The following is an 11902-nucleotide window of genomic DNA, read 5'->3' as shown; positions in this document are numbered from 1 at the left end:
GATTGATTACTTTTTTAGCTAATAATAATGAACAGTCAATCTTACATACTTACAGAACATCTTCTGACAGCATTCAGTCATTTAGAAAGCATTGCAAAACTTTTACCATCAATCATGTGTGACCAAAAATTGATTCTGCACAAATGTAACCAGTTTTGTTAATGTTTTTACTTCTTTATTTAAACTTTTTAAAAGAAAAAAAGTGCATAAGATGGCAGAACAGCTTCACAAAATCCTTACTTTAAAGATGAAAGTGAACTTCTAATGATCAGGTTAGGAACATGAGAGACTGAGTTTGGACACAATTTATTTGGAGTGCAAATAAACAAGGAAAACAGAGAGCACACAAGAAAACAGAATAACATCTGTGCCATAAAGATGCCAAAAAACCCGAAGTGCTTCTTCTGCTGGACTGCAGCTCCACCTGGTGGCATTGACCTGCACAACTTCTCTTATATGATTCTTTTTTAACTTCAGATTCAAAATAAATGATTTGATGAGTAATCATTTAAAAAGCTCAACAGAGACAATCTGTGCAAACTTTCGACTAAAGACTGTGAAATGTCTGATACATGACTCATAGATTATACTGGTTGTAAACTATTTACTGGATCGTTTTCTCCTGTAAACACAAGATAAACTCATTCACGTCCACCTACTTTGATGTCAAGTCTTGTGGCTTGTTCCACTTAAACACTGAAATAGTCAGTAATTCACCCGTTGCAACAAGTTAAACTTCTAAATTAATAAAAAAAACACATCAAAAAAATAAAAGAAAAAACGTAATTGTGACTTTCAAATGAAGTTGTCATACAATTTTTTTCTCTGCACATGACCCATCCCTGGGGGAGGGGTGAGCTGCAGACACATATGCATTAGGGAACCATTTGGTGGGAAACCTTCCAACCCCTTAATGCTGCAAAGCAGGGAGGACTGGATCCCATAACTTGATTCTTTGGTTTAAATCCGCTGTGGATTTGAACTCACGACCTTTCAGTCTCAGGGCAGACACTATACCATAAGGCCACTAGGCTGGTAAAAGAGAAAAGCTTTTTTTCCCCATTAATTTGTGCAATTTAGCACAATGAACACATTCTGCAAGACTAAAGACTATTTCCATTTTGATCCTAATCTGAATCTGTCCGAATCTACTAATTCCAAAATCGGGTGCACTCGAAATATCCCAGAAGTCTTTGCAAAAAACTAGCGTTCATCGATGCTCATTAGATTAGCGAATATAAACCACAATGCATTGCGGTTGAACAATTTTGAACAAAGAAAATGTGTTTAAATGTAATATTTGAATAAACCATCCACATTTTCACCATCAGAACACAGTGGAGTCATAAATAAACGTCGTGAAATGTTTGTATTGACTTGATTTTAATTTTGTGAAATTGGTGACGTCATATCTGGTGTTTAGAAAAATGAAAGAAAAGCAGTGAGCATCATGTTCAAATTGCCTTTAAAATCCAGGGAACTAGTCCCACACTATATAGTTTTTTAGTAGTTAGGAGTTATGGGGGAATTCGGACACAACCACCATTAACTCTGTGTGGTGGACTAAATGTAGGAGTACGGGAAGAATTTGGATTTGGCCTTAGTGTCTCTGAACTGCATCTCTAATTTTTAATTTCTTGGAAAGTCTGTTACTCAAATTTATTAATAATTAACACACGCCATTGAAAAAAAACATCCGGCGTGAAGTTGAGGACGGTTGCTTCTGCACAGTGAGTACATTTCTGATAATGCACACTTCGAAGGACGTTATCCTGCTTAGAACATGGTCATTTACAAAAGAAATACATTTTCAGTTGATTTTTAGTACTTTATTCTAGTTATTTCTTCATCTAGATTGCAGTGACAAAGTAAAGGGACTTATATGCTGATCATCACAATAGGTTAAATAAAGCATCAGTTCAGAGAGAAAGTTCACCTCTTACTGCTTGTTTTTGTCCAGATAAAGCAAGAGTTTATTTAAAGAAACCTGCACAGTGATATAGAACATTTAGGATATGTGACTGTAATTTATTTTTAGGTGTGCATTATCACAGTGAATTATCACTTTTTAATCCATACCCAGAATTGAGTATTCAGCCAGACCATGATATACAAAGTGATAATTCACCATTATAAACCATACCTAAAAAAGTAGCTCCGGTCACATAAGCTAAAAGTATCACTGCGCAGGCTTCAAACTTTTGCTTCATCTTCTGAACAAAAATAAGAATTACATTTTCTCTCTGAACTGATTCTTTATTTAACCTATCATTGAAAATCAGCATATATAACGCTTTCTTTTGCCGCTGCAGTCAAGGCTTGTGCCGTTACCATGACAACATACAGCACCAAGTATCAAACAGTCTGCTTTTTGTGAAAAAGTGACTTAAACCAAAAAAATAAAAAATAAAAATACCAAGAATAAAGTACTAAAAAATTGATTGAATACTTTTTTCTTTTGTAAGTGACCATGGTATGGCAGGATAATGCACTTTACAGCACGCATTATCAGCGATAATGCACACTTCATTGTGATTTATCCCTTTTTCCAAGATGTTCTAAAAAAATCTTGTCCAAATAACACAATATTACATAAAAGACAACATGTATTTTATTACACAGCAGTACATGTCTTACTTACTTTATGCAAAAAAATATTCATCAAAGATGAACAAGGCTGAAATAAAAATAGCACCTGGTAAAAATAACAGTGAAAAACACATTTCTCAAACAATATTAAAGTTATTTTTCTCCAACGCTAACAGTTTTAATAAAAGTTAAACATTTCAGGTTGGCAAATTTAATACTCTAGCTCTCTAAAAAAGAGGCACGTTTATGCACAGTGTGAAGGATTTTCATATTTGTTCTGATTTTACGGTACAACACAAGGACAAGCTATTATGCAGGATAAGAAGAGTAATACTATTTCATCAGATTATTTTAAGTTATGGTACAAGGAGGGATGAATGAGGAGGGGAAATGGAAAGGCAGCAGGGTGTCAGAACTCCTTTGGTAATCAAGTTTTTCAAGGATCCCTGAAGAAACACAAGAGCTATCCACAGTACTTTATCCATAATAAAAGGATACAAAGATTATATAGTGTCCCATTATATAGTTGATTAGAATAGGCATTCAACTACTATGAAGTTTCTGCTGACTTATTTTAATTAAAAGCTAGAAACCTCATGAATATTTGATTAGTTTTTGCACTTTTTTGGCCCATTTGGTACTTCACTTAAATTAAAGGCACCAGAATGCTCTGTTTCCTGAGCGTCAGAGTTTACTTTCTCCAAAGTCCCCTCGTTTTCTGTCTCGGCACTCAGATGGTCCTCGTTATTCCCGTCAGATTTCTGCTCGTCCTCTTCCGTAGGAGAAAACGTTTCACAAAACTTAGGAGAGAGGAAATTTTCAGACTTCAGAGGGGAGCCTGTATTGGAAGCTACAGGTGAAAACGTGTCTTCCGTGCTAACCACAACAACTGGACTTTTAGTGGAGTTCTCGGGGTAAACCGTGCCGGACGTGTTGGAGTCTTTCCTCTCCAGGTTGTTGTTGGCGATGCTCAACGACACCCTTTTCTGAGGATTGTCAGAGGAAGATTTGGGGCAATATTTGAATGAGTTTCCAGGGTAAGCCAAGAAGGAGCCGACGACTGGACTTGGAACTGCGCTGTGAGGTTTACCCTTCATCATTCCCAGAACTTCATATCGGAAACTGGATATGTCCTGCTTCAGTTCCTATGATGATTGAAAAACAAGGATTAAAGACTTTCCAATCAACTTGTCAGCTATTTTAACCCTTTAAAGGGACTGCATCAAGCAAAATAAACATTTTTGAGCTTTTAAGTGTATTATTCTATTCATTCCTCCCTATATACAACCCTAAAGTGCTATTATAATCGATTAACACATCTCTGAGGATTCCTCTAAAACCCTCCACTCTGAGCACCAGCCCCTCCCAATCCACAAGTTTTCACATTGTGACATCACAAAGTGGGAAACAATCTCATCCAGGAGGAGTGTACATTGCCAGCACCGCCCCCAGGCTAACACACACACCCACTTTCTCCGCTGAGCTAGCGGTGATCAGCAAAAGACTTTCATTTTATATGCACAATATGCACGTCAATCTTTGCAAAAGTTCGGATGTTGTTTGTTTTTGTGGGCAAAACGCAGACACGCTGCCAAGACTGGTTCTAGGATGACGTCATGAAATGGGCAGCACCCACAAAGGACAAAAAGTGAGAAAAATAATGAAAATAACTCATGTTATATACATGATTTGTTCTTTTGTGTGCCAAAAGTAATATATTATTATATATACGTTTATATTTTACTCTGCCAGGGGTGTCAAACTCCTTTTGGCTCAACCCGTCTGATCTCAAGTGGACCGGACCACCAACGCAAAAGCAAAAACAATCTGAGGTCAACTTCTTACCTTGAAATTTTCCTCCGTCAGCCCTTCCTCTGTTTTAGCATCTCTGATCATTGCAGCCACATATCGCTTCACAAGATTCTTCATGACCTCCTAAAAAAACATTTATTATAATATAAAACCACCATTTGATACTAATAAAAAATAAATAGTGATATTTAGGGCTTTATGAAGAACTAACCTGATACTCGTGGTTTAATCTGACGTTATTGGCTGCACGTGTCTGCAATAGAAAAAATAGGATGGGATCAACTTAAAACTTGCCTGTTTTTCAACAGAAGACCTTATGATTCGTATTAACATCAGTCAAATTGGAAGAACAGGCAGCCCCATTCATTTGTAATTGTTTAGAAATCGATCATATCGTTTTAATCTAATAGATCGGCACTGAGAACAAGTAAACGTTGAGCAGATAAACCAAGAAATATCTTACCCCCAAAGTCTCAAAGGTTTGACGGATTATTTTAGTTTGCCTCCTACACAAATGCTTAGTTATCCATCTAAACAGATAACAAACTGACTTTGGGCTAGGTATTATGTTGAATGGAGGGGGTAAGGTCCCCCCTTCTTCAAAATAACTCATCCATAATTTTGTTCTGGCAAATTTCCACTCTATATCAGCGTGATCCTGAAAAAAAAGGAAAAAGAAAGTCATCAAAATGTGTGGAAAGGAAAAAAAACCCAACATTTTGTAGTTGAAAAAAAGCAGGGAAAAATCATGCACGTCCCTCACAGCAATGTGTTGGTAGGAGTTGTTCATCATTGCAATCAGCATATTTAGAAGAACCACCAAGGAGATGATGTTATAGGTGCCAAACATGGTGGTGCCCACAAACTCAGTGAATTCATGGTGTGGCTTTACGTTGGTCACATAGAGCGAAACCAAACCAAACACAGACCAAAACAAGGACTGCACTGTTTCAAACAACCTGAAAATCAACCAAACAAGATTAGTGAGAAGCAGAAATATTGACAAACACTGTAAAAGTGTGTAATGTTAGGCTGCATTCACACCAAACACATCAAATTTGGTTTTCAGTGTCAAATTTGGTGATTGACGTTGTCTAAAAATGTGTTGATTAACTTGATGCTCCAGACGCGTGTGGGAGGAGCAACCGCCTAAATGGGAACATTGACTTTATATCTTATTTACAATAAATGGAAGAGAGATTAGGTTTATTTATTGTAAAGAGCTCTACAGAATCATGTCTCCATGTCTGGGTTCATGAGATCATTCTCCCAGTACAGCGAGGTTCACTGTCTTCAGAAGTTCCCTCTGAACTACAGACGCTTTCAGCGGTACTTCCGCCTCTCTGTGACACAGTTTGATGACTTGCTGTACTTGCCGCATTAGGTCAAGGAAGAAAAAAATAGGAATAAAATTATACAATATTTTTATCCTTCTTTCAATGGAAAAAAGAAAAATATAAAGTTAAGGAGGAGAACGATCCGATTCTTCTCCATGTTGGTTTTGGACTCCATTCCCTGATCGGGTCATCAATACATTATAAGAAAAGGCTGATTCCCTATGGAGAGAATATAGTTTCATCCGTCCGATTTGTATGTGCATGTTTGTATATAACTCTGGATTTACGTGTACAAAAATTAAGACATTTGAAATAATACAAAATGCAATTAACACATGCACAACCTTAATTTACCACAGCTTGAAACTACCTACACAAAAATCTTAAAGAAGTACACACCAATTGGCTGACACATACAAAACCGCATTTAAGCACAAATCTGATGTGAAACTTTTCATGTCTTAAAGATTTGTGTATAAGTGATGCGTTTAAATGCACCTAGAATGCTGGGTCATCAGAGTTCTCTTAGGGCCCAGTCCGACAGGGTTTGATGGGTGTATCACAGGTGAAAAAGTTGGAAAATCTGCCATATGGGCTTAGACGCGCCAACTTTATGCATGCTCGCGAAACACAGTGATACAGACACCGGAGTCAATTCCTCTGTCACTCCTCAGCCACTCATCTGCCAGAGCAGTCCTCCTTCAATCAGCCGCCAAAAAGACGATGTAAGCAGCGATACAAGGGCAAAGCGGCCGGGGAAACGGCCGTGCTGCAGCCGTACACAAGCGCAAAATTTCGCCTGCGTCCGCTCCACGGTCCGGTCTCGCACTAAAACTGCTGTTGCACCGCCGTTCCACAGCTATAACACGGCGGTACCGCTGGTACCACACGCAGTCACCCGCGGTCTCAATTTTTGTGCAGTTAAAAAACTATTTCCGCGTGTAACGGCGGACAAATTTTGTACCGCGTGTTGATTCCGCGCCCCTATATCGCCCATTGCACTACCAGTTCACTCCTAACAGCGACTGTACCTCGGGGATGAATTTTTTTCCGTGGTCCAGCCGTCATACGGCTGTGAAAGCCAGTGGGACCGGGCCTTTATCAGCCGCTTTGAACTTAGATTGTGAATAATATCCGGTGAAGTTTGATATTTTACACACTTTCTTAAACAGATATGTCCCAATAATTAGTATAAAAATGTCTAAATATGCTCAAATTAAAATTGCAACACGCCCGGCTCCAGAGACTCGGACGTAGAGTTGATCGACTCAGCACCCCCTCCCCTTACACTGCGGGAGCAGGCAGCGCCAGGTCCTTCTGCACACCGAGGGAGCGGAGCAGGACGTAGGGCTGATCGACTGTCTGCTCTCTGGGTGTCGATGAGGACCTCACATCGCCTCATATCACCGTGACTGTGCAGCTGGCAGGTAAACCGCAGCTGCGAAGGAGCGATGAAGACAGAGAAACTTGAGTGTTAAAGTGTCAAGCTGTTGTAATTTAAAGCTATATTTTGCATTTTTTGTATTTTGTCATTTTTGTACATGTGAATACAAAATTGAAAGTACATAAAGTTACACAAAAATGTAATAGCATGACTTATAAATCAAAAATGACAGACAAATCCACAGTTACACTCAAACAGGAAGACACAAGTTACAAATCAAGAATTACGCTCACACAAATCAGATGAGACTATAGGGCCAATCCAAATTCTTCCCTTCTCCCTTCTGCCTTCCCCTCCATTTGAAGGAGCAGTTTAAGTGCTCGTCGTGTCCGGGAAATGTATTTTTCAGATCCGACTCTCCATGCGGAGGGTAAACAAGTTCTCTGTCGCGAGGTTAAACCGCGTGGCGTGAAAAGCGCTTTTCTTCACGTGGGTGGATTCTGAACAACAGAAGTTTACATGTAAACGTAAGTAATGACTTTTTGGTGTAGAATTACCTTTTTAAAGTAATAAAAACTGCTGTTGTTATGTATATTCAAGCGCTGGAAGCTCCACGATAACGCAGCGATTATTGATGACGTCAAAGAACAAATTATCAGACACTGTTTTTTCATAACTCTCCGTTTGAAGGGCCAAATGAAGGGGAAGGGAGAAGGGAAGAATTCGGATTGGGCCTATAGTCTCTCCATAAGTCGTCTAATTGGTTGATGTAACGCGCCAAAGTTCAGATGTTGGAACTCTCAACGCGCTGCTGCCAGATCGACGTACTGCACCAATGCTCAAATTCCGCCGCAGGACCTCTGATGATTGCGTCTGCATATTGACTTAACATTGAAACAGGACGCCTTGATGTGAAATTTGGTGAGAACGCAGCTTTAACCTTACAATTTTTTAAAACATTTTGACTTACGTGGAAAATGCGTTGTTTTGCTGAAGGCAGCGAATGCCATAGCAGTTATTTTCACCTTCTGTTTTATAGTAAAAGTACAGCTGGTTTAGCCCGTTGGCAAAGGCCAGCAGCACTAAACAGTAGATGAAGAGGAATTTGAGGATGTCCAGGAGCATGCGACCCAGCGAAATCTGTAGAGGACCCAGGTGGGAGTTGGCGGTAAACAGAGAGATGAGGCGCAAAGAGCTAAAGATGTTGGCGATCGCGAACAACGACTCTGCCAACAAAGTGGGGTGCCAGAGATGCCAGTTGTCTCTGGGTACATCGGTCTCATTAAAATTGTATTGCTGGAAAAAAAAAGAATGACATTAAAGTCAGTTTTATTTGCAATTCCACATTTTTCTAGTACAAACAAGAAAAAGTTTGAAAAGAAAAAACAAAAAAGATTTCTAAATTGCAGCAAAAATTTCATTCAGTTGTGCTGTGATTTATTTTTTCTCACTTAAAACCAAAAAAATAAAATGATTGTGTTATAGCAAAATATTTCATTGGCATAAAATTAACATAATATAAAGAAAATCTGTTAAAAAAGAATAAATGTTTTATTAAAGTAATGCAAATGTTATTTATTTTTGGTGTATTTTGGCAGAGTTGTGGGTTAAATTAAGTCATTTTAGTTTGAATATGAGAAAGTTTAAGATCTTCAGCTTAAATTAATTAATGTATTTGTTAATTTATTTGACAGGAACATTAAAAATCATTGCTGCCAATGCACCAGAGTTAGATCGAGAGCTATTTTTCATCTGCTGTCAAAGCACTGATGGTAAAATTGACTCCCTATAAAAACATCAAACTAGAAACAAAATTTAAAACAAGCATAAACAAAAAAAAAAACAGTAAAAGCACATAACATTTTGTTAACGACGCACCTTCATTTCATTCATGAAAGTGCTTCTGTAGCTTAATTTGCTCTTGTTGTTCTAACTGTTTCTTTTGGAGTGAAGAAAGAGTAACTACCTGAGATGTAAACACTATTTTTTGTGTATATTTACTAAAAAAATCTCAATTTAAAACAGAACATCAAAGCTTTGAGCCAAATCATGGGGAAAACGAATTGCTACTTCTCTCTGTAGAAACCAAGAGTTGTGCAAAATTTAATATATTTATTAGTATTATTAAATTACACCAGGCTCAGTAGAAACCAAGATCGTATAGGCCATCCAAAACGCCACTTTTTACACACATTTCAAAAGTAGCAAGTAAATTACGCATAAAAAGGCATAAAAAGCCGAGTTTTAGCGCAAATAAATCGAAACTTTTCCTGCCGATTTATGACCCCCCCCCTTTCGCTTACCGCCTTAGTACGAAGATTTTCTGACTGTAACCATTCAAGTTCTGTGAGTCAGTGAATGCACCAGGACTGAAGTCATCACCCTCATCGATTTTGATTGGTCCTTCGTGTTAGCCCCACCCCCACAAGCCAGAACAGAGTCGATGTTTCAAACATGAAATTTTTAGATTCGAAACCGGAAAAAATAGATAGAAAGCGAAAAAACTATATATTTTTTAATTTTTAGTTTTTAAAATTAAAAACAGAAACATTTGAAGCTGAAAATAAAGTTTATATTCGAAGTTTCAGACCGTTTATTATTATTTTACACCAATATTTCAGCTTGAATTTTTCATGTTGTTTTATTTGGGTTTCAAATCTGTTTTGCCTCAATAAAATTACAGTTTGAATTGAATCGTGGGTAAAGCCAATAGTTTCATCTTTAATATTTAAAGATTTCCAATGAAACCTGACAAGAATTTAGTATTTCCAATCATGTTTAAAGTCCAACTTTTGCAGTAATTCTTAACTTTGGCATCATTACTGCCCCACCCCAGAATAACCTTGTTTGATTATTCTGAATCCCTGATATGAAAAAACTGTGGTTAAGCCGAGCGTGGTGCAATGTCAGCAAGTCTTTTTTAATTTAGCAAGATGGACAAGAACTGTCCCTTTTTGCTGTGAAAGTTTGATTTTTTAAAGCTATTTTACCACAACAACTTTGCAAAAAACTAAAACTAAATTGAAAAAATAATAATTACATTTCCTGTATTAATTAAAAAAATAAAAGCAGAATCAGGCTACTGTCCAAAACCTTCACATAACTGGAAAGTGCTAGAAAAACTAGGTTTATATTTGAGGTGTGACAGTAAGATTTGTCATTACTGGAAGAACAAAAGTTTGATTCTACACTGGATTTCATCAATGACACCAATCGAGACGTTGCCTTTCAAGTAATACTAAATTTCTTTGAAATGATACATTTTGTTCTTTTGTCCGGCTAAAAAAAGGTGTATAAAGTTTACTTTCTAGAGTCAAATGATTCACAAGTTTCCGTTCATCCAAGTGGCGATGTCTTGAAGTTGAGTCAAAGCACACTGGGCTTCAGTTGCTATGACTCAGCTTCGAGACATGGAAATGACTGATAAATAGATGTACCAACATACGATACCTTCATCTTCGCGTATGAAACGATTTTCAGAGCAATGGTGGCGAGATACAAGGAGTTCATGATGAAGTCCATAATATTCCACCAGTCGTCGGCGTAGTCCTCTAAACCATTATCCCACATTTGTTTGATTTCAGTCCAGATAAAACCTTAAGACAATGAAGCCATGTCATCACAATAGGTATAATAAACTCTACCAAATGTGTTCTGGTGTAGTGTTACCTATTATCCAGGGCAGGATCATCCACTCCACGATGGTTGGTGGTGGACCTTGAATGCTGTGGGTTTTGTTATTTTTATCTGTGTAGTGAATGTGCTGTGAGGCCAGGAAGAGCAGCAGCAGGAAGGTCAGGTAGGAGGCCGTGTGACAGATGAACTTGACGAAGGGTTTACGGATCAGCAGGCCGTATCGGCTCTTGGGGCAGATTAGGTAGAAGAGGGATAATAGCGGGAAGAGGAGGCCGATGAAGAAGCAGGTGATGAGTTTTCCCGCCCAGTGACGCCTCCTCCAGCCGGGGAATTTATCATACCACCGAGACGCCAGCAGCTGTTGGCAGTTGGGTTGAGCAACAAACTGGAACGAAGAAAAAAATATTGGAAAATATTTTTCAGATTTCATGGTTTATCATAGCTTATTGTTCACAACAGGGGGGTAGCCACACTTGCCTCCTAATTATTGAACCCCGATCATAGACTGTATATAGAGAACTGGACCAAGTGACCCCTCCGCCTCTCACACTTCAAACAGGAAGTACTTGCTGGCTCCAAGAAGCCAAAATCTCATAGACTTCAATTGAGAAATAAACAGTTATAACTCTGCCTTTCTATTTGTCAGAATTAACATTCTTGCTCTGACATCTTTTTCTTAACAATTTCTTTGTAACCCTATTCATATATATATAAATATATCACAAGTTACTCAAGTTATAAACTGACCAATCAGATGCCTCAGTAAAAGCATGTGGCCCCCACCTTGAACATTTGATGGACAGATTCTCTCATAAGAAGGGGTGTGGACTTTGAACATGCTCACTCATGATTGGCGACGGTAGTTACCATAGAAACGTAAAATTCAGACCAATCACTGTTGACTGGCTCCACCATGGCGACGCAGAAAAATGATAATTGACTTTCCTTCATTTTCTCTGTAGCCAGGGGTGAGGCGTTTTCTATGGTTGATGTCACATCCGCTCTGTCCAGTTCTCTATATACAGTCAATTACCACAATATTAGTATTATTATTGACAAAGATGATTACATCATAAATTCAAGCTTCTTTAAGTTCTCCAAAAATAACAATAAAAATAAAAATAATGTTCAATTATCATTAAAT

General features: G+C 38.0%; 1 protein-coding gene across 3 annotated transcripts in view; it reads right to left on the bottom strand.

Moving 5' to 3' along the window:
* Positions 1-2593: 2593 nt before the first annotated feature.
* Positions 2594-11902, bottom strand: part of trpc4b (transient receptor potential cation channel, subfamily C, member 4b) — an 18185-nt gene continuing 8876 nt past the window's right edge. The window contains exons 4-11 of one of the 3 annotated variants that reach the window (XM_024276435.2): positions 10792-11143; positions 10573-10718; positions 8093-8418; positions 5165-5360; positions 4865-5059; positions 4613-4654; positions 4435-4524; positions 2594-3734 (exon numbers count right to left, since the gene is read on the bottom strand). In XM_024276435.2, coding sequence (XP_024132203.1) covers positions 3198-3734; positions 4435-4524; positions 4613-4654; positions 4865-5059; positions 5165-5360; positions 8093-8418; positions 10573-10718; positions 10792-11143 — 1884 coding nt within the window. In that variant the 3' untranslated portion in view covers positions 2594-3197. Of the gene's footprint in view, positions 3735-4434; positions 4525-4612; positions 4655-4864; positions 5361-8092; positions 8419-10572; positions 10719-10791; positions 11144-11902 lie in introns of all 3 variants that reach the window. The other 2 variants (XM_036215002.1, XM_036215001.1) reach the window with 2 other exon arrangements.

Source organism: Oryzias melastigma, linkage group LG13, assembly GCF_002922805.2.
Source record: "Oryzias melastigma strain HK-1 linkage group LG13, ASM292280v2, whole genome shotgun sequence".
NCBI lineage: Eukaryota > Metazoa > Chordata > Actinopteri > Beloniformes > Adrianichthyidae > Oryzias > Oryzias melastigma.
This window is presented reverse-complemented; position numbering and strand designations above follow the sequence as displayed.